This window comes from Plecotus auritus, assembly GCF_963455305.1.
Source record: "Plecotus auritus genome assembly, chromosome: 5".
In the NCBI taxonomy this organism is placed as follows: domain Eukaryota; kingdom Metazoa; phylum Chordata; class Mammalia; order Chiroptera; family Vespertilionidae; genus Plecotus; species Plecotus auritus.
In genome coordinates this window covers 179,856,571-179,883,997 of record NC_137776.1, presented here as the reverse complement: position 1 = coordinate 179,883,997, position 27,427 = coordinate 179,856,571, and the positions used below count along the sequence as shown (strand labels likewise).

General features: G+C 50.7%; 1 protein-coding gene across 4 annotated transcripts in view; it reads right to left on the bottom strand.

Annotated features, from left to right (window-relative positions):
• The window catches only part of GARNL3 (GTPase activating Rap/RanGAP domain like 3), a 107,028-nt gene extending 81,021 nt beyond the window's left edge, over nucleotides 1–26,007 (bottom strand). The window contains exons 1-2 of one of the 4 annotated variants that reach the window (XM_080670007.1): nucleotides 25,816–26,007; nucleotides 12,641–12,815 (exon numbers count right to left, since the gene is read on the bottom strand). Coding sequence is in view for 1 of the 4 variants with exons in the window: in XM_080670006.1 (XP_080526132.1) it covers nucleotides 12,645–12,815; nucleotides 25,816–25,907 (263 nt within the window). In the remaining 3 variants the exon portion in view is untranslated. The remainder of the gene's footprint in view (nucleotides 1–12,640; nucleotides 12,816–25,815) is intronic. The other 3 variants (XM_080670006.1, XM_080670009.1, XM_080670008.1) reach the window with 3 other exon arrangements.
• Nucleotides 26,008–27,427: the final 1,420 nt, after the last annotated feature.

Below are 27,427 nucleotides of genomic sequence, written 5' to 3'. Positions count from 1 at the left end.
GCAGGCAAGCCTCAGATGGTGGCTGCCCAGCCGCCCAGGGCCGGCCTGAGGTGCAGGCAAGCCTCAGATGGCAGCTGCCCAGCCACCCAGGGCTGCCCGAGGCTTGCGCTGCCGGCAGTGGCAGCAGCAGAGGTATGATGGAGCATTGCCTTCCCGATCGCCAGGTTGCCTCCCGCCCCTGAGGGCTCCCGGACTGTGAGAGGGGGCAGGCCGGGCTGAGGGACCCCCCTCCAGTGCATGAATTTTCATGCACTGGGCCTCTAGTTATATATAACAGGTGATTTTATCTTTTTTTGCTGTTGTTATTATTTTAATCCTCACTCAAGGATTTTTTTTTCCATTAATCTTTAGAGAGAGAGAGTGGAAGGGATGGAGGAGGGGAGACAGAGAGAGTAAAACACCAATGTGAGAGAGACACAATGACTGGCTGCCTCCTGCACATACCCCAACCAGGACCAGGAATCAAACCTGCAACTCAGGCACATGCCCTTGACCAGGAATTGAACTTGTGACCCTTTGGTCCTCAGGCTGATGCTCTAACCACTGAGAAAACTGGCCAGGGCAGTAATTTTGTCTTTTTTAAAAATTTTTTATTTATTGATTTTAGAGAAAGAGGGGAAGAGAAGGAGGGGGTGAGGGAGAGGAAGAGAGAGGGAGAGATTTGTTGTTCCACTTATTTATGACTCACTGACTGAGTCTTGTATGTGCCCTGACTGGGGATCAAACCCACAACCTTGGTGCATTGGGACAATGTTCTCTCCAACGGAGCTACCCAGCCAGGGCGTGCTTTTATCCCACAGAGCCCCCGAGCGGTGTGAGAATGACTGCCACCGGAAGGGGTCCTCCGAGGCTGGAGGGCCGGGATGACTCTCACTCTCAAGGGGCAGCAAACTCGCCCTCGGCAAGGCCCGTTCTAGAAAACAATGTTTCACTGGGAGACGGCCCTGCCCTGGCCACAGGTCATCTGTGCGGCCTCTGCGTTACACGGCGAGTGGAACAGCCGCAGCAGGGACCTGCATGGCCCAGTGTGCAACTATTCACCCTGTGGCCCCTGACAGAAAACATCGCCCCCCCTGCCCTGCAGCCTCACGATCCCTCTGTTGGCTTTAGGCCCACCCATAACCCATGAATAGTATGCGCCCCCCAAAAAATACTGGACAGAGTCCCTGGGGGAGCATTCTAAAAATGCATGTTCCCTGGCCCTATTCCCAGAGGCTGCGGTTCTGACAGCAGCCGGGGACTCGGTGCGGACGGTCCGCAGGAATGTTCTGAAAAACGCTGCTCTTCCGGGTGACTGCGATCTGGGAAACCTGTCGCCATCCTGCAGCCCGTTCACGGGAAAGGACAGGCCTTGATCACGGGTCTGTGAGGGGGCGGAGGTGGGATGCACCTGAGGGAGGTGCTTCAGTCAGATGGGGTTCTTAGCCGCTCCGGATCTTCATTCCCTTGTGAATAAAAGGTGGGTGATGTGCTCAATAAATGTTCATATTATTATTACCCTTATTATTAGCATGAATTCTTCCCAGGTTGCTAGAGAGAGCCCTGGGAAGGGGAGCTCTACATAAAGGATCACTAACTTTTTAAGAGTTTTAAACCAGGTGCCTTCTTTCCCCGCTGGGGCCACGCAGCAGGCCTCCTGGGGCAGGGCGAGGCTGCTCCGCGGACATCTCCTCCTAAAGTGCTGGCCCAGCCGCGGGACCTGCCCAGGAAAATACCTGGGACCAAGAGTGTGTCACCAGAACAAAGCAGGTGCAAAAATGCACCGGGGAGGCCAAGGTCCTCCATGCAGTGTGGTCTGGGTTCTAAATATAGATGCCTCGGTGTTAGTAAATCCCTGCGCTTCACCTGCAGGAACAGAGCTGAGGACCTTCAAGAGGACTCTCTAAATGTGGCCCAGGATGAAAGCAAAGCTGTCCAGCTCCACGCAGAGCTGGAAAAATTCCCATTATGTAATAAGCGGATTCCTGGAAAGAGGGACAACCCCCATCAAAGAGTCAAAGACACGAGAACCGAATAAGGAAAAAGAAGGAAGCGGAAACTCAACACCGGCCCTTATGGGACTCACCCGTAGATCAGTGACTGACCCTAAGGACTGGCCAGACCCCGCTAACCCAGGCCTCGGTCACCCCCAGCCCTGCTGGAAGCACTGGAGCCCACAGCAAGGATCGGGACTCTTCCCGGACCTGCAGAGACACTGAGAACATCAGGCGGTTTTTCAGAAGCTCCTGACAGCACAGCTCAACATCCTGTGCGCCAGGACCATGCCCCGCCCTCTGATCAGCAGGCAGTAAGTGACAGATGGAAGGGACCCCCTATTTGAGGGACAGAGAAGGTATCAAATGTGCCAGACTACAGATTCAGGCTCAGAGGGAGCACAGTACCTCTTGACACCGGGTTCGAGGTAGCTGATTGCTCAAGTGTAGTGGCTGTGTCTCCTAAAGGTAAGCGACACGGAAAATCAGAGATGCCGGTAATTTCTAGTGAGGAAATGGAAGATTCCTGACCCCTCCTGAAGAGATCTAGGACACCAGCTTTTGGAGCGTAGAAGTGAGTGGGCAGGTTTCTAGACCGGAAGGGTTTCAGAGCCAGGACCCCTGGCCTGCAGTCACCACAGGACCCAGCAATGGAATCCTGGGCATTTATCCCAGAGAAATGAAAACGCATATTCACAGAATCCTCCACCAGGCTCACAGCAGCTTTATTCATACTAGCCCCAAAGTGGAAAAGGCCTGGGTGTCCTGCAAAGAGTGAGCAGTAAAATCGTGGTGCATCCATACCAATTCCTGACAATCCCAAGTGTTGGTTAGGTTATGGAGCAAATAGAACTCACACGCTGCTGATGGGAGAGTTGGGTTGGTATACAGTGACCCCTCACTTGGCATAGTACTCAGCAATTTAAAGGAACCACCTACCGATACACACAACACCTTGGATAAATCTCCAGGGAATGATGCGGGGTGAAAAAAGCCAGTCCTAAAAGGCTGCATAGTGTATGACTCCATGTAGGTCACCTTCCTGAAATGACGACATTATAGAGGGAAGAGGGAGGAGGTGTGGTTATAAAAGTGGGTGGACGTGGAGCCATTCTGCGTCTTGTCTGTGATGGCGGATGAATGAAGTTACAAGTAAGTGAAATGGCATGTACAATGGGAAACCTAAGACAAATGGGTTGTACCAATGACGTTACCATTGAGAGACACTGGGTAGGGCACATGGGGTCTCTCTGTGCTATTTCTTATAACTGCATACGAATCTTGATTCTTGCAAAATAAAATGTTTAACTTAAAAAACTGTGTCCAAGTCAAAATCCTTTCAGTCCTTCAATAAGCAGTCACTGGACACCAGGGGCACCAGGTGTGACGCTGAGATGTGGCCCCTGCCGTGAGCACTTGGAGTGCAGAGGGAAAATGTAAAGTGCCCAGGACTTCCCAGGAACAAAAGCAAAGAACACTGTGTACAGCCGATCTGGTCAATTGTCCAAGAGCCGCTTGGTACTCCCTTCATAAGTAGCATATTTGGTCGTCAGGGCGGGGTGGGGGTGGTGGTGCCCGAAGCAGAAGCCTGGAAGGTCTGCCACCCTCTTCTCAGCTCAAGACCCACCATCCAAAACGCTGGGAGCCACCATCTACAAAATGACACCTGCGAAATGCTGTGTGTGCAGTCTGCTCCCTCCTTCCCTGCTTCGGTGACGTAGCCTCTCCTCTCCAGTAAGGTCAAGACTGGAGGGGTTTCCAGCTCAGAGGATAATTTGGTTTGGGCAGCAGTGCCCACAGGAGATCTATACATGCAAGACCACAAAGGGTTCAGCAGAAACTTATTTAGGGAAGAAAATCGGCACACAGCAAACATTACTGCATCCTCCTCCCACCTGCAGATTTCAATTCTCTGGGGAAATCCTTCCCAAGTCGGTCTCCCCAGGTCCTCAGAATCCCCCACTGAGATTCATTTGCAAGTTTTGCTCCAACTGCACCCAGACTCTGAGCGGAAGCCTGCTCTCCAGGAGGGTGCTTCTGAACTGCCTCCCCCCTCTCCCCCAGGCAGCAAGAACCCTAGAGAACACAAGGTCACTCTGACCTTGCTGCTGAGTATGGGCCTTGAACCTGAGCTGTTAGAAATGCAGGCTCTCGGGCCCCAGCCGAGACCTAATGAAACAGAACCAGCATTTTTAACAAGATCCCCCAAGGATTCAAGTGCTCATTGGAATCTGAGAAGCACTGATTCTCAACCTCGCTATATATCAGAACCACCTGGATTTTTCTCTATTTATTTTATTGTGAAATATTTCAAGACAGAAAAATAAAGAATAACATAATGAACATTGTAGACTTGAAACTCCTGTGTACCTCTACCCTGAAACAACCATTAAATAATTTAGTTTATACTTCCTGTTTATCCTATATAATAAAAGCCCAGCAACCCAAATGGCAGAATGACCAGAGGCCAGAACAACTGCGGCCCCTTGCCCAGGCCGGCCCTGCCCCCCAGCAGGGACCCCCCATCCTGATCAGGGGCGTGGCTGGCCTGCAAACCACCTGTGCCCCTTTGCTCTGGCTGGCCCCACCTCCCAGTGGGGACCCCCACCCCAATCAGGGGGTGTGACTGGCATACAAACCACCTGCAGCCCTTTGCCCTGGTCAGCCCCACCCCTCAGCGGGGACTCCACCCAGATCGGGGCCCCCATCAGGGCAGGCCAGCCGGCCCCCACTCGAGCACCAGGCCTCTATCCTATATAATAAAGAGCTAATATGCAAATGGTCATCATGCCCTCATGCTCTCGCGACAGGGGCAGGGGACCTGAGGCCACATCCCCCGCCCCAACACCAGGGCCGGGGGACCTGAGGCCGCGCCCCCCACCCTGGTGCTGGGGCCAGAGGACCTGAGGCCACGCCCCCCCACCCCAGGGCTGAGGCCGGGGGACCTGAGGCTGGGCTGGGGGACCTGAGGCTGCACCCCCTGCCCTTCGGGGCTTGATGGGAGTGGGGCTGGCTGGGTCTGGGTCTCACATGATTTCAAGATGCACAAGGGTGGGTGGGGACTTGACTCTGGGTGCCGTGGTGCGCCCCAGACTCTGACAGGAGGGAGATTTTTCATACACATTTTACCAATTTTCTTTCATCTCTGACACTTCTATTATAGAGAAAGAACAAATAGCAATATTAAAATATTTCCTCTAATTAACTTCCTTTTAATGTGCATGAATTTCGTGCACCAGGCCACTAGTATTTTTATATTTGTACTGACCATGTACTTATTCAAAACAATACACAGTATTGCTTAGAATGTTTTAAAATTTCACACAAAAGAATACCATGCCGTGCCGATCGTCCTGCACCTCGCTTCTCTGGCTGAACAGTTTGTTTCTGAGATTTGTACATGTCAATACCTGTGGCTCCAATTCATTCACTTACACTGCTGTTTCCTATGGTGTCAACTCCCTGCTGGCCCCCCCTCCCATGGCTGGACATTTCAGTGGCTTCCAATTCCAAACAGTGTTGTAATGGACACCCTCTGACATGTCTCCTTGAGCACAAGTGCCATCATTTCCTGAGATCCACGGCCAGGAGGGCATCTGCTAGGTCATGACATGTGCAGCTTTATTTTTCTACGTAGTGCCAAATCTGCTTTCCCAAGGGACTAAGCCAGTCCTCAAGTAATGTCGTTTTATTCCACGTTGATGAGATGCTGTAGGAACTCCACTCTTGTTTATATCACTGGCCTATGGCAGAATTGGCTTCATTGTACGTCATCTCACTGCGGTTCCAAGAACCGATCAACGATGCCAAGTGAGGAGTCACTGTATACCAACTCAACTCTCCCATCAGCAGCGTGTGAGTTCTATTTGCTCCATATCCCGACCAACACTTGGGATTGTCAGAAATTGGTTTCTGTCAGTGTGAGGGATATGAAGTGGTGCCTTGCTGAGCTGTCGTAATTTCCATTCCTCTGACAACTCACGGGCTGGAACAGCTTTTCCTGTGCTCCTCGGCCCTCTGTGCTGTCTTTCCTGGGACTTGCCTATCCCATCCTTTGCCCACCCCCGTTTTGTAGGCTGTTGGTCTTTTTCTAACTGATTCGCAGGAATAACTTGCATATTCTGAATGTCAACCCTTTTTTATGGGTATCTTCTTCCAGAGAGTGGTTTTTCTTTTTCAAACTGTTTTCCTGACATCTAATGCAGATATTTTCAGACTTTTCCTTTAATGGTCTTTGTCTTTTGACTTAAACAATCATTCACCATCATGATGTCATAAAGATAGTTTCCTATCATTCCTTGCTAAAATTTTAAAGTCTACTTTAATACATTTTCATATAAATGCCCAGTTTTCACCCAGACCTCCTCAATCAGAATCTTCAGGAGTGGGACACAAGCACCTATAATTTAAAAATAAATAAATAAATTCTAAAGGTAACTCTCAGAAATGTTGGCACACTCATTTCCTACCTGCTGGATGCGTACGGAAGTATCTCCTCTGTCAAGTCCCAGGAACCCATCTCATCTCTGTCCCCCTCACGGGCCCATCCTTTCTTTTTCTGTTCCCAAACTTGAAGTGCTCCCCAATGGCCATCCTTTAAAGGAATTATCTACTCTTATAGCATCAATATTACTGACACATCTCAAACATACCCCTCCGGCCTTAATTACCTTTCCTAATTCTCCCAGAAACACCAGAAGCTCAGTATGTTTTTTCCAAAACTCATCCAATAACTTGGTTTCTCATTTCTGTTGGTGCACAATTATTTTCACAATCTCCAAGCTAGGGAATCACATTTGACATCTCCCTGTCTTACAAGCTCTACATCAATCATCCAATATCATCAGTGATCATCTCCCTCATTGGACCAGCCCAGTCCCTCCGTCTCACAGGCCCTCACTGTTTCACAGGTTCTTATACGGCCTTGCCAGGCTTCCTGTCTCCTTACATAGGATTTGAGTGTGAGATAATGGAGGACTTTGGGACACGCTAGTTGTTATCACTAATCATGTGTAAGTGGAGACTGGAGAGCTATTTTTCAAGTATCTGATAGATGATAGGTGGACCTACATTTATTCAATAACTACTTGAATAAATATAGGTTGTGCATCCATACCACTTATTAGGAAGAAAATGTGTGTGTGCTCAAAGAACAACACAAATAAGAAAAAAAGGCTCTTTGTGGAAAGTTAGGGGTAAGCTAGAATTTGCCATAATAAAAAATTTTCTCATTTTAGTAATATAGTTGTTGGGGAGGAAAAACGTTTCCTCTACCCTGTTAGGTTCTGTGACTGGGGCCTGTGAATTAAAATGACAAAAGACAGACTAACAGGAGAAAAGGAGCACACATTTCATTTTTAATTCTACCTGCTCAAGGGCTCCACAGAGAAGCAAACCCAAAGAAGCAGTCAAATACTGGGATTTATATATCATTTCAACAAAGGGCAACAGACTGTGGAGAAGTGACTAGACAAAAGAAAAGGGATCTGGGGCTTCTAGGAGGGGTACATCACGGAAGGTGAACACCTGGGGGATCTAACGGTCTATGAGGGTGATTCAGCGAGGCTTGTGCATGAAGACTCGTCGTGGTGGCTCTCTTTCTCTGCTGGCAGTGCTGTTCTCCTCCTCTTGGCACAGGAGAGGGGAGGGGGCACCTTTGCAAAAGGGAATTCTGCCCTGTTTTTAGGCAGACGGGGGGAGAGTGAGAGGTCCTCCTGTGTCTGCTTTTTTCCAATTGCCTTCAGCTCAAAAGAATCCTTAGGCCAAAGCGGCAGGTTTTTCGGTGGCATATTTTGATCTCCTTCATAGCCAATACTAACGTGAAAAATTCTTCGTCTCAAACATAAAAGTAAAGGCTATGGAACTGACTGAATTTCACCTTGAGGTAAGCCAGTAGAGGGGGAAGGCCCAGGCTACTTTTTAAACAACCTCTGTATCATATTCTAATTTTCTGGGCCAATTTAGATCCATTCCGTGCTTATCTGGGCTGTTTTCCTCCGAGCACATGCAGAGCACGTAGTAGAAGAAAATCAGCTTACTCTGTGCTTTTGAGGTCAAACTCTATTTTTGAAAGATTTTCTAAAATTTTTACTTCACTCAGCTACTCTGATTCTGAGATGGTCTAAGAAAATGAGACCATGAAACCATGGGTGAGGGAGAGTGGCGAGGGAAGGGGAGGGGGGTGCTCTTTAAAGAAAGCAAAATAACAGATAAACCAAATGTACAGAAACAGAGGAGGCAAAGTATTTTAACTGAGAACATTCATTATCAGAGGAGAGATGACAAGACACAGCCAGCCTGCTTGCACGGTCAAAACGAGATTTATAAAAATGAGTGTTGGCCGAAGTGAATTTGGGGCAGGAGAGCCTAAACTAATTCCTTTTGCCCCTTAAAAGCAATGATTAAAAGAGTGATAATATCCAGTCCCTATTTATAGTGTGTCCTTATGGTGTTCTGTACTGTACTTTGAGATGAGGTGAGCATCAAAAATGGGTTGCTGGCCCATGAGGACTGTACAATTTCAAAGAATAGAAAACTTGAATCATCAAAGGAATACAATTCTTAGTAATGGCATAACCTCCTTGAGGAAAAATGATTGCTTTTAGCAATTATCCCTCGAGGGGATGTTGAGTTCGGTGGTGAGCAGGGCATCTGCAGCCTCTGTTCCAAGCCAAGGGCCAGGATGTTCTGGCAGAGAGCGCCCATACTCCTCCCCCACCCAACCTGTGACTCCACGTCATTCTTGACCTGCCGAAGATCCACATTCCTCTCCCTTCAGTCAGGAGGCCTCCCTCCCTGGGGACCTCACTGTTCCCGCACCTCTGTGCTAACGAGGCTCAAACCAAACCTCCAACTTGGCTCTTTCCCTCCAACCAACTGCAAACTCAGACTTCCAACTGCTGGACAGCGTTCTGTGGACACCTGAGCACCCCCTGAAACATAACCTGGCTCAGCTCCCACTCACTCCCCCTTGCTGCATTCACATCTCAGTTAGCAGAACTGCCATCTCTTCCCAGTTGCTCAAGGTACCAAGTCCAGAGTCATCTCTGTCTCCTCTCACATCCAACATCTAGTCAGTTGCCAGGCCCTGTTCCTGCTGCCTGCACAGCTTTGCTTTTGAAAGTTGTCATAGGTTTGCATCAGTGTATTTGTATTTCATTCTTTGAAGAGATAACACACTCCCTTGATTCAAAACTAGAAGGCTGAACAGGGCAAAGCCTCCCCCTCTGCCCTCTCAGCCCCGCACCTCCTCTCCCAAAGACGCTGGATGCGTTTGCAAAGAAAGAGAAATACATATTCCCTCCCCGCTTACTTTACACAAACGGCAGCACACCAAGCACAGGTCTACTTCCTGTTTTTGTAACTTTTAAGTTCACATGCCTTGGCGATCTTTCTAAATCAGTACCACAAAGCTCCTGCATTCTTCCCTATGGCCACATGGTATTCTACCGAGTAGACGGGCCCTGTTTTAGTAACCAGTTCCCTAGATAGAGGCCTAGTAAACTGCAATGTGTAACCTTGCATGTGCCATTTGGCCCTGAGGACATGGGCAGAATTCCACAAGGTCCCTGAGTCCCTTGACTCTTCTCTCCTTTCCATTCTCACGTTCTCTGCTTTAGCGCAGACCTTCCTTGGTGCAGAAGCCTTCTAACTGGCATCTCTGCTCTATGACCCTTAACTTACACCTAACAAATATATTTAGTGAGCCCTTTCTATATGCCAGGTACTTGCTAAGACAGGCAAGAACAAGAGGATCAAACCCACAAAACTGAACAAGCCTGTCCTAACCAGACCCACACAGACCTGGCCTGTCTCACAGTTGTTAGAGTTTTGGGAGCGTATCAGCAAGTCATCTGCTCCCTTCTCTATGTTTGGAATCGACTGGGAATTAGTGATAGGAGTTGGGCAAATGGAAATAAAAATATAAATTTCCTCACCGTCAGAGTTTCATTGGCAAACAGCCCTATGCACTTCCAGCTTACCACTCCTTTCCCCCAAGCTTAGAGCGGAAACAGTCTGCTCTATAGAGGGGCAGACACGTGCCTGCATGGCTGCCAGGGGAATTGCTGTGTCACTCTCCACTGTCAATCGCCACCAGGGGAGACCAATGCAGATGGGGCTCTACACCTGCCTCTAGAAGACTCGGGTGGGTTTTTCCAGATGGAAATACTAGTAGGAGAGAAGACAACACACAGCTCTATGGGCAACCAGATCCTGGACAAGTCTCTTAACCGTCCTGCACCCCAGCTTGCTTCCTTATCTGTAAAATGAAGCTAACAGTGTTTTTTTGTGTGCGAAGACTAAATAAACAAACACATTTAGGATGTTTGCGCAAATGCCCGGTATGCAAGTAATCAGTAAATATTTGTTGAGTGAATGAGTTAATGAAAGAGTGGTGCACAGAATGACAGTTCTAAAAGACATCTTCCCAGCACGTTTTCCAGAGAACCTAACATCTGCAGCCACCAATCACCAGGGCCTAACAGGATTCACCAATAGGGCCCAGAATGCGCCACCTCGGGCTGCTTCTTATAGGCTCTTCCGAAGTTCCACCCGCCCCTTTGATCACGTCATCTGCGCGATGGATTATGGGGCTGGTAGTCTCGAGAAGAGGCGGTGCTGGCTGGACCACTGTGAGGACAGTAACCCTCTGCCTGGTGCTCTGAGGAAGGGAGAGCGGCTCTTGTCCCCACCCCACCTTTGGTAGATGGAGCCCTGGCGTCCCTTCTCTCCCTTCCAGCGCCAGGACTGCCCAGGACTCTGGTTACCAGAGGCCTCCAAAAATCAGAAGCATTTTGCTCAGAAAATTCAATATTCACTGAAATTTGAGATTTCAGTTTCAAATCAAGAAAATATTCAATCCCCATATTCTCATAGACAGACCTCAGGGGCCCTTTGTGGAAGGGATGGCAGTAGTTCTGAAAAGTCGGCGGTGACCCCGGACATCCTCTAGTTTCCCTGAGGAATCAATCCACAACAGAACTAGCAATTAGGAATTTATCCGAACTCTGTGAACCCTGTCTATGTAAAACGGCATCATCTCGTAACACCATAAAAGCTATCAACGGCTCCCCATTGCCTAAGATATAAAGTTCCGACCTCTTAGCTAGGCACATAAGGTGCTTCGTAACTACTTTGCATCTCTTTATGTGTGGTCACATTTTTAAAAGCAGCCTTTCTCAACGTCTGCTGCACATGCGAATCACCTGGGGGCTTCATAAAATACTGGTATTGGTGTCCCATCCTAGACCTGGGGATCCTGGAGGGATGGTGCAGGCTTCCGTGTGTTTTTAAAGCCTCCAGGGTGATTCTCAGGTGCGGCCGGGTAGAGAACGGCCGCTGTCATGCCTGTCAACACTGCTGGGCACTCTCAGGTCTCCCAGCCCCAGCTCTGCCGTCCCCTCTGTGTAAAGTGGCCTCTTCCCCCTTTCCTGCCTGGTGACGTGCATCCTGCCCAGCTAAGCTCCACTGCCGCCCCTCTGCTCCCCTGTCCTCCAGCGGTTACTTCCTCCCACCGCAGTGGATGCACGCTTCTTTTCTGGAAGCACTGGGATTATCTGGATACTTGTGTTTCCCAGGAAAGGCTCTAAGTGCCTGGAGAAGAAGAGTCCTGAAGAGCCCTCTTTTACCCACTCCAGAGCCACTGAATCTGAATCTGGAGGTGGGCCTCGGGCATTAGTTGTGTCTTAAGCCCCACACGTGATTCTGACCCATCCCCCCTTCCCCGCCCCCGCCCCCGTGAGGAATTAGCTTCACAAAAGCACTGGGTACATAAATATTCCTTGCATTGAATTGCTGAAGCGTCTCATTGGTTTTTTTGTTTAATTTAGCTTTACTGTTGAAAGTACTACAAATATCCCCCTTTCCACACACCTCCCTCCCCATGTGTCCCCTTCATCCTGCTCCCTTCCTCCCCCCAGCCCTTCCCGGCACTACTGTCCACCCATGGGCTATGCCTCTATGCATAAACGTCTCATTTGTTTTTAAGTCAATCATATCTCAGCATCTAGTTGCCTTTGATTCCCCTGGAGAGCTAAGCACTCTGCCTTGTACTACCTTCTTCAATCATTTACTCACTCATTCATCTAACAAATATTATTGCACAGCATCACAAAACCCTGGGGATTCAGGAGTAAACAGGAAACCATAGTTACCACCCTAGGGCTTAGAATCTAGTAACATATTAGTTATAGCATAGTTATTATTACCACTTTTCTGAATAACGTTGGATTTCCCCCTCTGGATACTCTAAGGGAATCTCATCTTCTCTTATACCCCTAGTATGTTATAGAAGGCATTCTATAAAGGTTTACTGAATCAAGACAACACATTTCGTAGCACATATCACAAATTAGTCAGCGTTTATTTGTGTGGTTATTTGATTCTGTCCCATGAGCTGTAAATGCCCTCAACACAGGAATTGAATCTGTTTTGCTCCCTACGCTGACACAGGGCCTGGCTGACTAGGTGCTCAGTGAACAGTGCTAAGTAAATAAATACATACATGAGTAAGATATCATTCAGAACAAAACCTGAAATCTCCCAAACCAATATCCACTCCTTCTCCCCCCTACTCTCCCCTCAGAAAGGTCATTTTCTCCCTGAGCACCGAGGGATTTCAGGTTTCAGTGAACATGAGCCCAAACAGAGGATGTTCTTCTACTTACTTACAGGGTGACCTGGGACTCTGCTTCAGGGCCTGCTGTTGGCCACGTCTGAAGGGGCTGGATGCGGAAGGAGAGAGACGACGTTGCTTTCCACAGAAGGGTCTGTGCGACCTGACCCCCGCAGGACCCCTTCGTCAGCGGATCCATGGGTGGGCCTGGAGGCTGAAGCGCTGTGCTGAAGAAGGAGTGGGAAAGGCACTGAGAACAGAGAATGACAGGCCGATCACTGGCTGATGCTGGTACCCAGAGGCCAGCCCCATTAGTAAGTTAGGGGCAGGAAGCCAAGGCACTCACTCCCAAGACCCAGGGTCCCACCAAGCCCACATCATGCCCTTCCTGCATGGGCCCTGGGGGAGAGGAGGCACCGTCCACATTCACACGGCCCTCAGCCGCGAGTGAAGTCGCCCACACTGTCAAGTCAGGGGGCGCTCGGGCAAAAGGCGGCCAGTGAGCATCTAAACCACCACCGACGAATCCCAGAAAAGGCAGCCTCACCCCGCAAGGGCAGCTCTGCCTAGAGCAGCAGTCGCCAACCAGTGGGCCGCGAGGTTCGAAAGGTTGGCGAGCGCTGGTCTAGAGGGCTCCCGGAGAACACCAGCAGGAGCCTCGTGCCATCACTGAGTGAGTCTGGGAGGGGGGCGGGGAGATATCTCCTCATCGCCAAAGAGCGGGCTTACACTGGCCACGACACGGTAGACAGAGGACCAAACCCACATTTCGAGAGGAATGGCAGAGCATGTGGCAGTGGACCGACACACGACTGCTCGTGGGAACACACAGAAACGTAGCCTGCAGCCTGCCTGCGCCTTTCTCTGCCCACAGGCAGGCAGGCAGGCAGGCAAAGCCCAGCGACTCAGAAGTGGGACGTAGAAAGCACCCTGACAGCACTGGTCAGAGGGACTCCTTATAATGTCTTCCTTTTTATTGCATTTATTGGGGTAACATCTATAATAATAAAAGCATAATATGCTAATTAGACCAGACATCCTTCCGGACAAAGCCATGGTGGTGGGGGCCAAGGCAGCCACTGTGGCGGTGGGGGCCAAGCCCCTTGTACGGATTTCGTGCATCGGGCCTCTAGTTAGTTAATAAAAGGAGACAGGCTTCAGGTGTACCATTTTATCATAAATCATCTGTATGTTGTATAGTGTGTTCACCACCCCAAGTCAAGTCTCCTTCCATCACCACTTACGCCGCTTTACCCTTTCTACCGCCCCCCACCTTTCCCTCTGGTAATCACCATACTCATACTGTTGTCTGTGTCCATGAGGTTTTGTTTTGTTTTTAATTCTCATCCGAGGATATTTTTTCCATTGATTTTTAGAGAGAGTAGAAGGGAGGGGGAGGGGGAAGGAGAGAGAGACATACACATTGACTGGTTGCTTCCTGTACTTGCCCCAACCTGGGCCAGGGATCGAACCTGAACCTGAAGCCAAGGTATGTGCCCTTGACTGGGAATCAAACCTGCAACTCTTTGGTCCGAGGGCCAATGCTCTAACCACTGAGCAACCAGCCAGGGCTTTTGTTGTTGTTTTTGTTTAATCCCTTCAGCTTTTTCACCCAACCCACCCCCCCACACACATGGCTTACAGTCTTTTAGTTTATTTTAATCTTGAAATAAGATTAATTCATTAACATTTATTTTCTAGCCCTTTAATCTTTAAATTTGGTTTAAAAACACTTAAATGTTAGTTCTTTTAAACCTTTATCACCATTTAATTTTATCTTTTTGCCATACCTTTACCCCTAGTTTCTGAGTTCTTTTTTTATACTTTCATCTAATTCTTTAGCTTCATTTTTTGTTTGGATTCTGTCTCATCATTGTTAATTTTAATCTTTTTTCTCATTTCTGTTATCTTTTCTAGTCTTAACTTCCTAGTTTAAAAAATGTACATTCCTTTGATCTTCTGGCATATTTTATCTTTATTGTCTCACTATTTAACATAGTCAGCAGTTGGAGAACTTCTTGGAAAGATGGAGAGTAAGCGCTCATTTGCACAACTCCTTGGAATCCACGGGAATAAGCAAAAATAGCCCAATATTCGGAGAAAACTTACTGAAACAAGAGAATGGCCAAACCCCATGTTGTAACTCTGAAGATCTGTGTACACAATAAAATGCTGACAAGCTGAAAGCAAACACTGGATTCTGTGATGTGATGGGAGGAAATGAGCAAGAATGCTCTCCAGGCCTCACCTGGAAGAGGGGTGGGACTGGGCAGGAGCTGTTTCTGCTTCATTCCCCGCTGCCCCCACTGCCCAGCTTTCTAGTAGGGAGGGTGCCCTGACTGAGAGAGGCTGAAGAAGAGAAGAAAAAGTGTATCTTAGGAGCCACTTGAACCTCTTGACCGAAAGTTTATATGAAACCCCGAAGAAGGCCCGCACGCCGAGCCAGACCCTCTCTGAAGGGACCTGTTTGCCCTGAAGTGGGGGGGGGGAGGGGGAAGAGCTGAAAATTCAAGGGAAGTCCTGCGTGGGGTCAGCCACACCACAGCACAGGGGACTCTGCAGATGGGCGGGACAGCCTGGGGAGAGAGTGGAAACAGGGGCCCGTCCCCACGGCCTCTGTACCCTTCCCGCCCTCCAAGAGGCGTCAGGACCGGAGCTCCAGCTCGGGCTCCGAAAGCCAAGGCTCACTGTTGCTCCGACGAAAGGGAAGGCTGTCAGGTGAGTCTACCATGTTAGTAACAGGCAAACCCAGACCAGACGGCGAGCACGGGCCCACGGAGTAAGGCTCGCCAAGGCGAGGGCGAGGACAGATTAGAGGACTTTCAGCGGGGCCAGGTGAACAACAGAACAGCTTTGTTTTCTCAAGAAAATGAAAGGTCAAGATCTCCCTGAAAACAAAAGATCAAATAATACGAGGCAGACCTCCCAGGGCTCCAGGGTAAAACTGCCTGACCCTGGCAGGAGAGGCTAATTCCCAGTGAGGAGGTGCTCTCTGGGGCAGGGCCTGAGGAGAGGGCACCAGGGGTGAGGAGTGAACCCCTCGGGTGGGGTGCTTCTGTGTGTGTGTGGCAGGCCGGGGGGCGGGGTATTACATTGGGGACAGACGGCCCTCAGAAGCCACAGTTTAGTTTTCTCCTCTTCTGTTGGGCCTCCGAGCCCTCGGTGTGCCCTGAGTGTTAGTGTTGCGAGTCTAAACGGAGGGCGGTCATGAGAAATGTGGCCGCCTCACAGCGAGCCCTCTGCTGCTGGCCATGCAGCCACCGAGAGCTCCCGAGGGGACCTGCAGCCACGGTGACACGGCCAGGCCTGCTAAGGCCCAACGATGCAGCAGAAACGGACCACGGGAGGACACAACTGTGACACAGGTGCCGCCTCACACGCCGGTCGGCAGATCCCTGGATGCAGCAAGCGGCATAAAAGGCAACAAGGTCTCAGTTCCGGCTCCTTCGACGTGGCCGGTTCTCCCACGCAAGTAGCGTTGATCGCGGCGTTTCAGCCGTGATTCCACGAGGAACGGGGGAAACTTCCGGGAGCTACACCCACTGTCTTGCACATTTGATCTTGTGCATTATTCCTTGCTCAGATTGCGGGCTGAAAGCGACCTTAACCCAAGCGCAAATCATCACTCTCGCCTCCCTTCAAACTGCAACCAGCTCTGGGGGTCGGAGCTGGCTCAGCGGCCCCGGGAGCAGCAGTCTCTGCAGAGCGGGGAGCAGTGGGAAGACAACTTCCCTCTGTCCCCAAATCTAAACTGCCCTCCCACACACAGTCACTCTGACCTGCACCCTTCCTCCCCCCGAGCACTCAGCACCAGCGAAGTCATCATGGTTACTCCGTCTCCTACTGGCGCATCGTCTGCCCTTGTCCACGACAAGCTAGTTCCCGGCAGCGGGCACCCCGTCTGCCCGTTCTCAGTCCCCGTGCCCAGCACACGGAGTGCTCAGTACATATTTGTCGTGTGGATAAGTGACTACGTGAAGGCCAAACACCTGAGGAAAAGGGGCATTGGGAATAGGGAGGCTGCAGGCCGCCTTTTCCTTTTTTGACGGAGCTCACTGGTGGCGGCAGGCAGACAGGCCACGGTGGGACCTGGCAAATTTCTTTGCCAATCTCTGAGGGGCAGATTGGCTGCCCGGGACGCGGGGGCACAGCAGTTACAGGCACTTCCCCTGGCATGCTGCCAACTTCTGATCAGTGTGTCTAATGCATTTGTGTTTTATTGCAGAAGGATGCTGTTTGTGGCAGATACTGTGGGACGACTGGCGCAGTCCCCACTTCAACCCCGTTCCAGGGTGCAGAAGTTGGGAAGTTAAAAACGTCATCGTCCTGACCTCCTTTGCAGTTCCGAGTTCTGGCTGTGATCTAGATTCCACAGCTCGGGTGCAGTCAGAGAGACTCTGATCTGGCACGGAGCCAGGCAGACTCGACGAGAGGATCCGGGGCATCGCCTGGCGTTTGCAGGTCACGGCAGAGCCGCTGTGGCTCTGGAGGCGGCAGCTCCTTGGTTCTGAAGCAGCAGCGGCAGCTTTGGGGCTCCGAGCAGAGCCGCAGCTGCCGCATCGGTCAGTTTCTCGTGAGGCGGCCGCTCTGCTGAGCGCGCAGAGCACAGTGGTTCTGGGCGCTGGGAGCTGCTCCTGGGAGCTCAGACTGGAGCCTGCTGCCCAGGCTGCCGACAACTCTGTAAGCACTTAATTCCCGGGGCGCTATTAAAGCCGTCTGCTTACCGCAGGCAGAGCGGATTCCGTTGGAGGCAACAGATGACCGAGTGACAGTCATGGTGACGCCTGGCCGGGGGGATTTTGAGCCTGCCAGTTCACGTGACCCCGTGGCACATCTTCCTTCCGGTGGGTGCAGTAGCGGAAGGCACGGCACTCTGCTATCTGGGTGTAAGGGAGCTTGATCCCACACTACACATTTCTGCTCCAACAGCAGGGCGCCCAGGGAGCCGCTAATTGGGGGTGTTCTGGGCCAGGCTGCCCTGGGGCCGTGACCCCATCTCTCTCCCGCACCTGCTCAGCGTCGCCTGAGTCTCTGCCAGCACCGCCACCAAAAACTGTCGGAGCAGCTCTGTGTGTCGCTGCAAGCCCCTAAAAGTGGAGAGACGCTAATGCTTTTCACGTCTCCGGTGATGAAAATTGTTCTGCCGCCTGAAGTCAGCCCGGCTGGCTGGGAGCGCTGGCTGCCGGGAGGCACGGTCACGTCCTGAGTCCAAGCTGAGCTGTTAGCCCTCCTGCCCGCTGCGATGGGAGCTCAGCCCGGGGCATACGCAGAGTGGGCCTAATTCCCGTTCCACGACACCTTTTCAAATGTGGGAAGACAGCTATTATGTCCTCTGTGAATTTTCTCTTTTTCAAGTAAAATACCCACTCCTCTGCTGAAATCTTTTCTCTTTACTGGCTCATTCCCATCAGATAGAAACATCTTTATAAAGCAAACGCAAAATCAAATCAAATCAATTTTTCAGCTCACATCCCTTCCACCCTGCGGAGTTGGCGCTATTCACTGTTTCCAATTCCTCTTTCATTAGAGCCTGCAGCCTGGCCAGGGAGACATTCTCATCCTCACTCTCCCAAGAAACAGCTCTTGTCAAAGGCGACCAGTGGCCACACGATGCTAAACCCAATGGCCCATTCTTAGTTCTCTTTTATTTTTATTTATTTAATTGATTTCAGAGAAGAAGGGAGAGGAAAAGAGAGATAGAAACACCAATGGTAAGAGAGAATCATTGATCCACTGCCTCCTGCACGCTCCATCCTGGGGATTGAGCCTGCAACCATGTGCCCCGACTGGGAATTGAACCGTGACCTCCTGGTTCATAGGTCGATGCTCAACCACTAAGCCACACCGGCTGGGCCCAATTCTTAGTTCTTCATTTTGTTTGACCCATCAGTAACATCTGACACAGAAAAATCACTCTCTCTCTCTCTGTTTTTAACCATTTATGTACACTACTTTCCCCCAATGAAAGTATTTCAATGACTTCATGTGTCCACGACACAATGGTTTCACATTTAAGTCTCAAAGTCTAAATTTTACTTGGGATTTATATGAATAGTGAACCAAAGTTCATCAAAACATAGTTATTCTTCCTGACTCACAAAGTTTATTTATGGATCCCCTTTTCCTAAAGATTCCTGTTACCCTACCCACCCACCCCCAATTTTTTTTTTTTTACCTTTCCCTATTTGACTGTGACTCACAGTCACATGAAAGAACAAAACAAAAACCATGAGGTATTCTTCAGACTTTCCTACTTGAGGGGCCATACCTGCACTGTCCAGTAAAGCAGCCACAAACCACGCTTGACTACTGAGCACTTACCACGTGAGCGGTCGGAATTGAGGTGCGGTACGTGTAAAAGACACACCACGTTTCAGACAGCACAGAGAAAAAGGTAAATTATCTTAATTATTCTCAACATCGATGCTAGCTCTAGAGACAACCAGATGTGTGGTCCATCTCCACACTTGCATATGGCGTTAGATCCACCCCCTCCCCCCGCCCCCGGAAAGCCAGCGGTGAGTCTCGCTGTGTAGGCCAAATCCCTTATAACTTTCCGACAGTGTTATTTGCCAGACTCCATCTCTGTTCAGATCTTCAGTTCTAGAAACCAGACAACCAAACATAATTTCTCATATTAACCTTCCGAAGCAAAACTAATTTGACTATTGTCTTCCTCCAAGAGAGGAAGCTGGTTTGTATTAACTTAACCTCTCTAATGAATAATAAGATGGATTATTTTTCCTTCTCGTACAAGAGCAGACATAATATGAAAATTAATTTTCTTCCGTTGGCCCTAAGAGCCCATTATGTCAGCCCAATACAAGACAGCGCTTCATAGTCCTTCCCAGGAAGTCTGCTGTTTTTCCAAAAGGAATTGACAGCAGCACTTACTTGTGATTAAATACTTATGGGCCCAACACAAACAAAAAGAATAACGACAGCATGTGGAAGAATGAAGACAATGAAAACACCTCACACTGAAATACTTGTTTACAAAACCACCTGGGAAAAACGTGTCTCCTGGGAAAAATAAACACAAACAAAATCTAGGAATCTGAGTCAGGAGAAACAGAAGGAAGAAGAAAAGAAGGCAACCCAGTGCATAATGTATAATTGTTCTTTTCTGATCCTATCTGGCCTGGAAAACCATATTCGGGAACAAGAAAGCATTTGTCTTGGCATCAAATTTGTTTTCACACGCGTGGGTATGTGCATTACTAATAAGGGAGCCACTATGTAGGAAGCAATATTTGGGAAAGTAGAAAATATGTTGTTTTCCATTTGTAATTCACAATCTTCTGTCTATGTAGGGTTCTGCACCCACTGTGGCTAAACATAGTGAGCAAAATTTATTCACTCAACTAAGGTAGACTTTTATGAGAACTTAAAAAAGAATACAGAAACCCCAATTCTGTGGCTCTGGGGTGACATCTGGGTTCTGTGCTTTGGAAAGCTTCCCAGATACAATGGCACTATTTTTTTTTTTTTGCCAACCCAGTATCCGTCACCCCTTCCGGTAATAGTACTGTGATTCTTTCTTTGGACAATCACTATCTCCTGGTCTCTTGTGGATGGAAGTGATATAATCCCCCAGTCCTGCGTGGGGTACATGACCCAGACACAGCCAACGAGCATGTTTCACCCTTGTCTGGCCAAACCAATTGGTTCAGGGATGAGCACAGAACCCAAGAGATCCAAAGAATGTCAGGCCTGAGACAAGGTCTGGAACCGCCGAGAAAGAGGCCCTATCTTTCTGCTGGGATTGTGCACTGGCGGAAAGTGAGCCTGGAATAGTTCACTCTCTCTCCCTCCACGAGGAAAGGCTTCAGCAAAAAAGAAAGTCAACCCAGAAAAGAAGAGAGATGACTGGTGACATTATTTGAGCCCCTGGATTGACCCTCTGCCAAAGCTTCGTCTACCCTAGCACGTTCCAATTGCATAAGCCAATCATTCTCCTTGGCTTGTCATTCAGAGCTTTCGATAACCTTTAAAGAAAAAAAAATGTAGCCACTGGCAAGGCACCGATCAGAAAAGATGCCGAAGAGTTACTAGTCCTGCTTATGGCTGAATGACTGTTCAGTGGTGATCACAACTGGGTGGCCAGGAGTAGGAACCATTTGCCTGCTGAGTCTGCACCCCACAAGCCGAGCCTCTGCTTTTCACCTGGAATCAGAACCACAGGCCTTGCTACTGCAAAGGGCTATGAAAGCAGAACCGTGAATGACGGGTGACAAGTACAGCGAGGTGCACTAGGCGCTGTGGTTAGGGGAAGATAACAGAGCTGCCCAAGAACTGGAAGGCTTGCCTGATGACACGGTGGGTGCCCTGACCTTCGATGTAATAGAACATAGCAGTTGGGTGACAGGCTGCAAGGGTTGCCGTAGGAAAGATCCCTGCAGCGCCCCGATGGAGTGGTTTTCAAAGCATGTCCCTGGGCCAGCAGGACTGGCGTTACTTGTGAGCTTGTTAGAAAGACAAATCATAGACCCAGCCTCACACAGGCAGCCTCTGGAGGTGAGGCCCCGGAACCCGTTTAAGCAGCCCTCCTGGTGATTCTCACGCAGGAGAGGAGCGGGAACCACAGTTCCCTGAGCCCCACCCCCAGGGTTCCACCTGAGTAGATCTGGGCTTGAGCCTGAGAATGTGCATTTCCAACCAATGTCCAGGGAAGGCAGCTGCTGCTGGTCCGGAACCCGCTGCGTGAACCATGTCTGAGAGGCTGACCTCGGTGAAGCCGCAAGTTCCACTCGTAGAGTCTTTGATCTTCAGGATTCGCCTTGCAAATTGGATCCTACTAATATGTAACCCTGTCCATGCCGTGGCTCACTATATCGGCGCCATGGAGTGTTGCTGCCAAAGGGACCGAGTTCAGCTACAGGAGAGTGATTGCAAATAATTCAGGCTCATGAACTGTATTTCTTGATCATCACAAAGTCAAAAAAAGAGAGCAGACATATTTTTTGAAATAAATTTTAAAGCAACAAAAGCACGAGGGAGACCTACTGGCCTCCCTCAGACAAACTAGGTGTTTCTGTCCCTCTCACCTCTAAATCACCCGCTAAAACGTTTTTTTCCAGCCAGTCCTAACCAGCGTCCTGTGTGCCTACCATCCTCCTCCTCAACGCCTCTCTTCCTAAATCTGCACTCAGAAAGGTGAGAAAGCAAGGCGGGACCTTGCTCTGAGGGCAAAGGAGGAAGAAAACTTGAATGGGCAAAGCTAACATTTTAACAAGGCCAGGGAAGGGAAAGGCGGAGAACTTTCAGATAAATGTTAATCATCTTTGTCCAGAAAAGTTACCATTTTGTATGCTTTGTGCCAGACACTGTTTTTGGCATTTTGTAGAAATCAATGCTTTTAAAGCTCACATCAATATTGTGAGACAGGTGTTACTGTCATTTTTCCAATGAGTTCATCAAGGCTCAGAGGGGTTAAGCAACGTGTCCGAGGCCACACACACAGCAAGCGAAAGGACAGAAACTTGAACTCAGGTCTGTCTCATTCCAAAGCTCTTGCTCTTGAACACTACCTGATACGCCTTCCCATAAAATCCGGACGCACACACATCTAGGGCAATGGGTTTAACGGCATAAGCGCCTTGCGCTACGGCCTCCAGATTTTGCAGCGAGTCTTTCTCTCGCTGCTACTGCCTGGGTGCCGAACATCCTTGCTCCCTTACATTCATCATGCGCTGTGTCTGCCCGCCAGTTATCAGAGTTGCCACGGGATATTTAGCAAAGGCAGTTGTCATCCTAAAAGTAGTGCCTCTTTTTCCACAAGAAGATTGAGTAAATATGGTTAAACCAGATTCTGAAAGGCCCCAAACTTAAACTTGACATAACAGGAAGTGAGAGGTGAGGACTTCAGAGTAAGGGAGGCTAATCTGGCAGCGTGCCCACAAACGAGGAGAGGTTCTCACCTCCGTCAGAATCACCCGCAGAGCATCCACACACCCATGACCACCTTAGACTTTCTGGAACAATAGGCCTGGGGGAGGGACCCACACACTTGTATGGTTAAGAAATTTCAAGGTGATTCTTCTTCTGTTGGCCCTAAGAGTCCACGATGCCTGTCCAAGAGAAGGTAGCTTAATAGGCTTACTTACAAGTAAGATAATTTTGACTAATAGATTAAACAGGGATTTTGTTTAAAAACAACAGGAGAAATTGTAGGTGGACACCGATTTAAGTTAGAGAAGTCTTTCTAACCAAGCACAAACAGGAGGAATTAATAGGTCTGACCACATTTTTAAAAAGATAGTAGCCCTGTTGGGTGTGGCTCAGTGGTTGAACATCGACCCAGGAACCAGGAGGTCACCGGTTTGATGCCCAGTCCGGGCATTTGCCCAGGTTGTGGGCTCCATCCCAAGTGGGGAGCGTGCATGAGGTAGCCAATTGATGATTCTCTCTCATCATTGATGTTTCTCTCTCTTTGTCCCTCTCCCTTCCTCTCTGAAATCAATCAAAATATTTTTTTAAAAAGATAGTAAAAACTTTTATCAAAAAATACCATAAACAAAGTTAAAAGGCAAATAATGAATTTTAAAAAATCTCTGCTACATATTTGACCAAAAATATTAATTCCTGCAACAAATAAAAAGTGCTCCAATTCAATAAGGAAAAAATAAACATTCCAAAGGAAAAATGGGCAAAATTCATGTATATATTTAATTACAACACAAATACAAACTATGAATAAATATAAGAAAAGTTTCACTTCCTTACTAAACAAAGGAATTAAAACAAGGTACAGCTTTGGCCAATATTCATAAATGATAATGCCTCGCATGAGATGAGTAAAAGCAGGCACATTTATATGTTCTTAGGAGAACTGTGAACTGGTACAACTTTCTAGTGGGCAATGTGGCATTATGCCAAATGTTCATTTTCTTGGATTCAATAATCCCCTTCATTTCTATGAATTTATCTTAAGGAAGTGATCACCTCTTCATACACAGGCGAATGCACATGGATTCAACATGTCCTTAGAAGAAGTGAGAAACTGTCAATAAACTGCATTACAATAATCAAGGATGAGTTAAATAAATTGCCCTCCAATAAACAAGTTATTTTGATGATCAGAAAAGTGGCAATCATTACTTCGGAGGTTTACACGATAATGTCATGGAGTGTTACATAAAGAAAGCAACCTCTGGTAGCCAAGAAGTCATTTAGTCTTTCTGGTGAGATGTTATGAGGACAAAGGAGGGGGTGATAACAGTGAAGAAAAAATAATTTTCCTGTTTGGTGCTGTCCAATATTGTAAACATTAGTCCTATGTGGCTACTTAAATTTAAATTTAAAATTCAGTTTCTTAGTTGCATTAGTCATATTTCAAGTGCTCAATAGCCATAGGTGGCTAGCGGCTACCGTATCCAACAGCCCAGGTTACGGAAGGAATGATTGGAAGGTTCTATCGGGCAGTGCTGATGGAAACATTCCTCCTCACACCTGGATCCAGTCTGGACCCAGCTTTGGGCTCGTCTCTTCAGCCTCACCTCCTGGTACACTTTTTCTCCAGAAGAGCAGACACCAGGTTTGTCTGGTTCTCCCAGTCTAGTGGGGGAGACGTATTACCCAGGTAATTACAACCACAAAGAGCACAGAGCTCACCCTGGGGTCAGGGAAGTCTTCCCCAGGGAGGAGGGGGAGGCATCCAGCAAGCAAAGACAAGACTCCTCTCAGTAGCCCTAGCCGGTTTGGCTCAGTGGATAGAGCGTCTGCCTGTGGACTGAAGGGTCCCAGGTTCGATTCCGGCCAAGGGCATGTGCCCAGGCTGCGGGCGCGATCCCCAGTGGGGGGTGTGCAGGAGGCAGTCAATCAATGATTCTCTCTCATCATTGATGTTTCTATCTCTTCCTCTCCCTTCCTCTCTGAAATCAATAAAGATATATTAAAAACAAAAAAGACTCTTCTCAGTAGAGAAAGGAGCATGATATGAGTGAGGCACCCCGAGGAGAAAAGGCACAGCATCAGAGAGGAATGGCCAGCTGGCCAGGCATTTCATCATTCAGCAGACAGTGCCTGTGATGGGCGGGGCTGAGCCAGGTTCTGGGGACAGAGCGGTGAACAGGGCAGAATGGTCGCTGTTCTCACGACGCTTAGACTCCCATCCAGTCCTGCAGGAGCGCGAGGGTGAGGCAAGGCGTGCAAGGTCCTCACACCTCATCGCAAGGATCCTATGTGCTTTTTAGCCAGCAACTGAACCCCTTTTTGTCCTCAGTGAGGACCCAAGTCCTACCAGTGCCATCCATCACTGCTGCAGGTGTAGAGCTTCTGGTGGCAGGTGGGAGAGGAGGGGGTGCGGTGGAGGGGGGACGCGTTAAGCAGCAGAGGGACACGGCGGGCAGTTTTGGTGAGACCCCTGGCGGACAGTGAGGATGTGGATTGGAGAGGAGGAGGAATGAAGAGGGAAGTCTAGTGGGGCGGCTGCTGGAGTCACCTAGAAGAAGCGCGGGGAGCTGAAAATGGCAGGGCCAACTTCAGTGTCGGAGCGGAGAAGGCGCTCGGAGTTAGGAAAAGGCTCTCAGGACTGCGTCTGGCAGAGCGGAGGGAGCGCCGCCAAGCCCGTGTCTGCGGGGCAAGGTTCCAGGTGGAGAAGGAACCAGCGTTCCCCGGGCCAGAGGAAGGGGGCCGGAGGGGCAGGCAGCCCGGCCGGCCCAGAAAGGAAGTCCGCGGGTCGGAGAGGCTCGAGGGCCCCCCCTGCTGGGGGCCTCCCCGCGCCAGGATGGGCGGGGCCGTGAGGCAGCAGGTGTGAGCTCCCCGCGGGGCGAGGACCGAGGCCGCCGCTGGCCCGGGTCCTGGGGCGGCGCCGAACGCTCCCGGGAAAAGGGAGACCTTCCGGGACCTTAGCAGGGCTGTGGCCCGACCTTGTCCTTGAGCGATTTACCAGAGGCCGGCAGGGCACAGCCCCAAATCCGGCCGGAGCCACGGCTAGGCTCGGGGCCTGCCGGAGCCAACGCTTTGCCGGAGTCTCCTCAGGTCTGGATTCCGACGCCCGCCAGGTTCTCCTCTGGGGAGACCCTCTCCCGCACCCGCCGCCCAGGCGGCCCTGTTCCCCTCGACCCCCGGCCGCCCCGCCTAGACTCCTCTCGCGACACCCTCAGACCCCCGGTGCTCCACACCGCGCCGCCGCCTCGCCGTCCGCGCTCCCCTCCGACCGCCACATCCCCCGACGGGCCGGCCCCGCTCCCGCCTCTCCCGGCGCACCCCGCCTGGCCGCGGTACCTGGGGCTCTCGAAGCTGCACCCCCTGCGCCGCAGCGCCGCCCTCTTCTGCCGCAGGAGCGCCGCGGCCTCCCCACCCGGCGCCGGCTCCATCGCCCCGGGCGGGGACCGCGGGCTCGAGCGCACTCGGGTGGGCTCGGGCTTCGGCGCCGCTCGGCCGTCCGCTCGGCTCACGCGCCGCAGCCCACGCCCCGCCCCGCGCGCCTCCGCCCGGTCCATGCCCCGCCCCTGCCCCGCCCCGAACTTCATCCCAGCCCACTCCTTGCCCCTCAGCCGGGTCCAGACCCCGCCCCTAACCTTGGCCCCTCCCACTCCATGCCCCTCAGAGAGAGGCCTAGGCCCCGCCCTTGCCCCCCCAAGTCCGAACTTCAGCCAGCTCCGCGCTCCTCCGCCGGGCAAAGGCCCCACCCCACCCCCAACCCGCACTCTAGCCACTCCCATCCCGCTCCGGTCCCGTTCGGTTTCGGGGCTGGCTCTCCGCACCTCTGCTTGGCCTGCACGCATTAAATGCCCATCGCGTCCTTGCATGTCCATAAGGTCCACGGCCCGCGCCCCTTCCGCCCCTTGCTCCTCAGCGCTGACCCAGGCCCCACCCACTTACCCCTGCACTTCTGAGCTCACGCGTAGGCCCCCACCCCCGCCCTCACCCCAGGGTCGGCTTTCTGCAGCATTGCTCCTCCACATCTCACGACCCCCGCCCTTTCTAATATAGCACCTTCTCCTCGGAGGCAGCCCCCGCCTTTTCTTCCCAGAGCCCCGAGATTGCGGGGCTCCCTCTTGCAGCCCTCCTGAACCCTGCGGGGTACAGAGCTCGACCCTCAGCCCCGCCCACACCCTGTCCCCGCCCATTAGTTTCATCTCCGCAGGCTCCCAGTCCCCGGCTCCCTGTGTGCAGGGGTACCAAGCCCCACTAGAATGCTAAACAGGCATTCTACCACACTGTCCGCGTTAGCTCGCGGATCTCTCCATCCACCAAAAGGAGGCGCTGCTGTCTCCTGGTGATCATCTGTGGCGCCTGTGAGTCCGCGGGGGCTGGAGCCTTGCAGGCTACCAATCGTGGATTCAAGTCTTGACTGCATCACTTTCTAGCTGTGTGACAACCACCACGCCCCACTGTCTTCACCTCCTCCCCAAGTCTGGTCTCAGAGCCCTTGGGCACTACACTGGGACCCCATCTGGATAAAGCTGTGGATGGCTGTGCCATCTAAATTGTGAAGAGGAGGTGAACTAGGGTACCTCAGTTAGAAGGGCCTGTCATGGCTAGGCAGGTGTGGCCAGCATGAAACTGGAGTAGAAACTGAGGAGAGTGTGTGGGCGGGGGTGTGGGTGGCGGGGGGGGGGGGGTGGGGGGGGGAGGGGAACTTGTGTTTGGAGAATCAGCTACTGCAGCTTTGGAAGGCACTAGCTGGGAAACTGAGGCAGGCAGGACCAGGGGCTCCCATGATCGACTTGGGTCACGCCCCTCCCTGGCGCACACTGCCTCCATAACTTGCATCCTGGGACTCCTTTGAGAAGCTCTGGAGAGAGAAAGATGTAGGGGCCTTCTGCTTCTCCTCCGCGCCCCTTGAGACTCCACTTTGGTCCTCCCCTCAGACTGCCACGAGACAACCCTT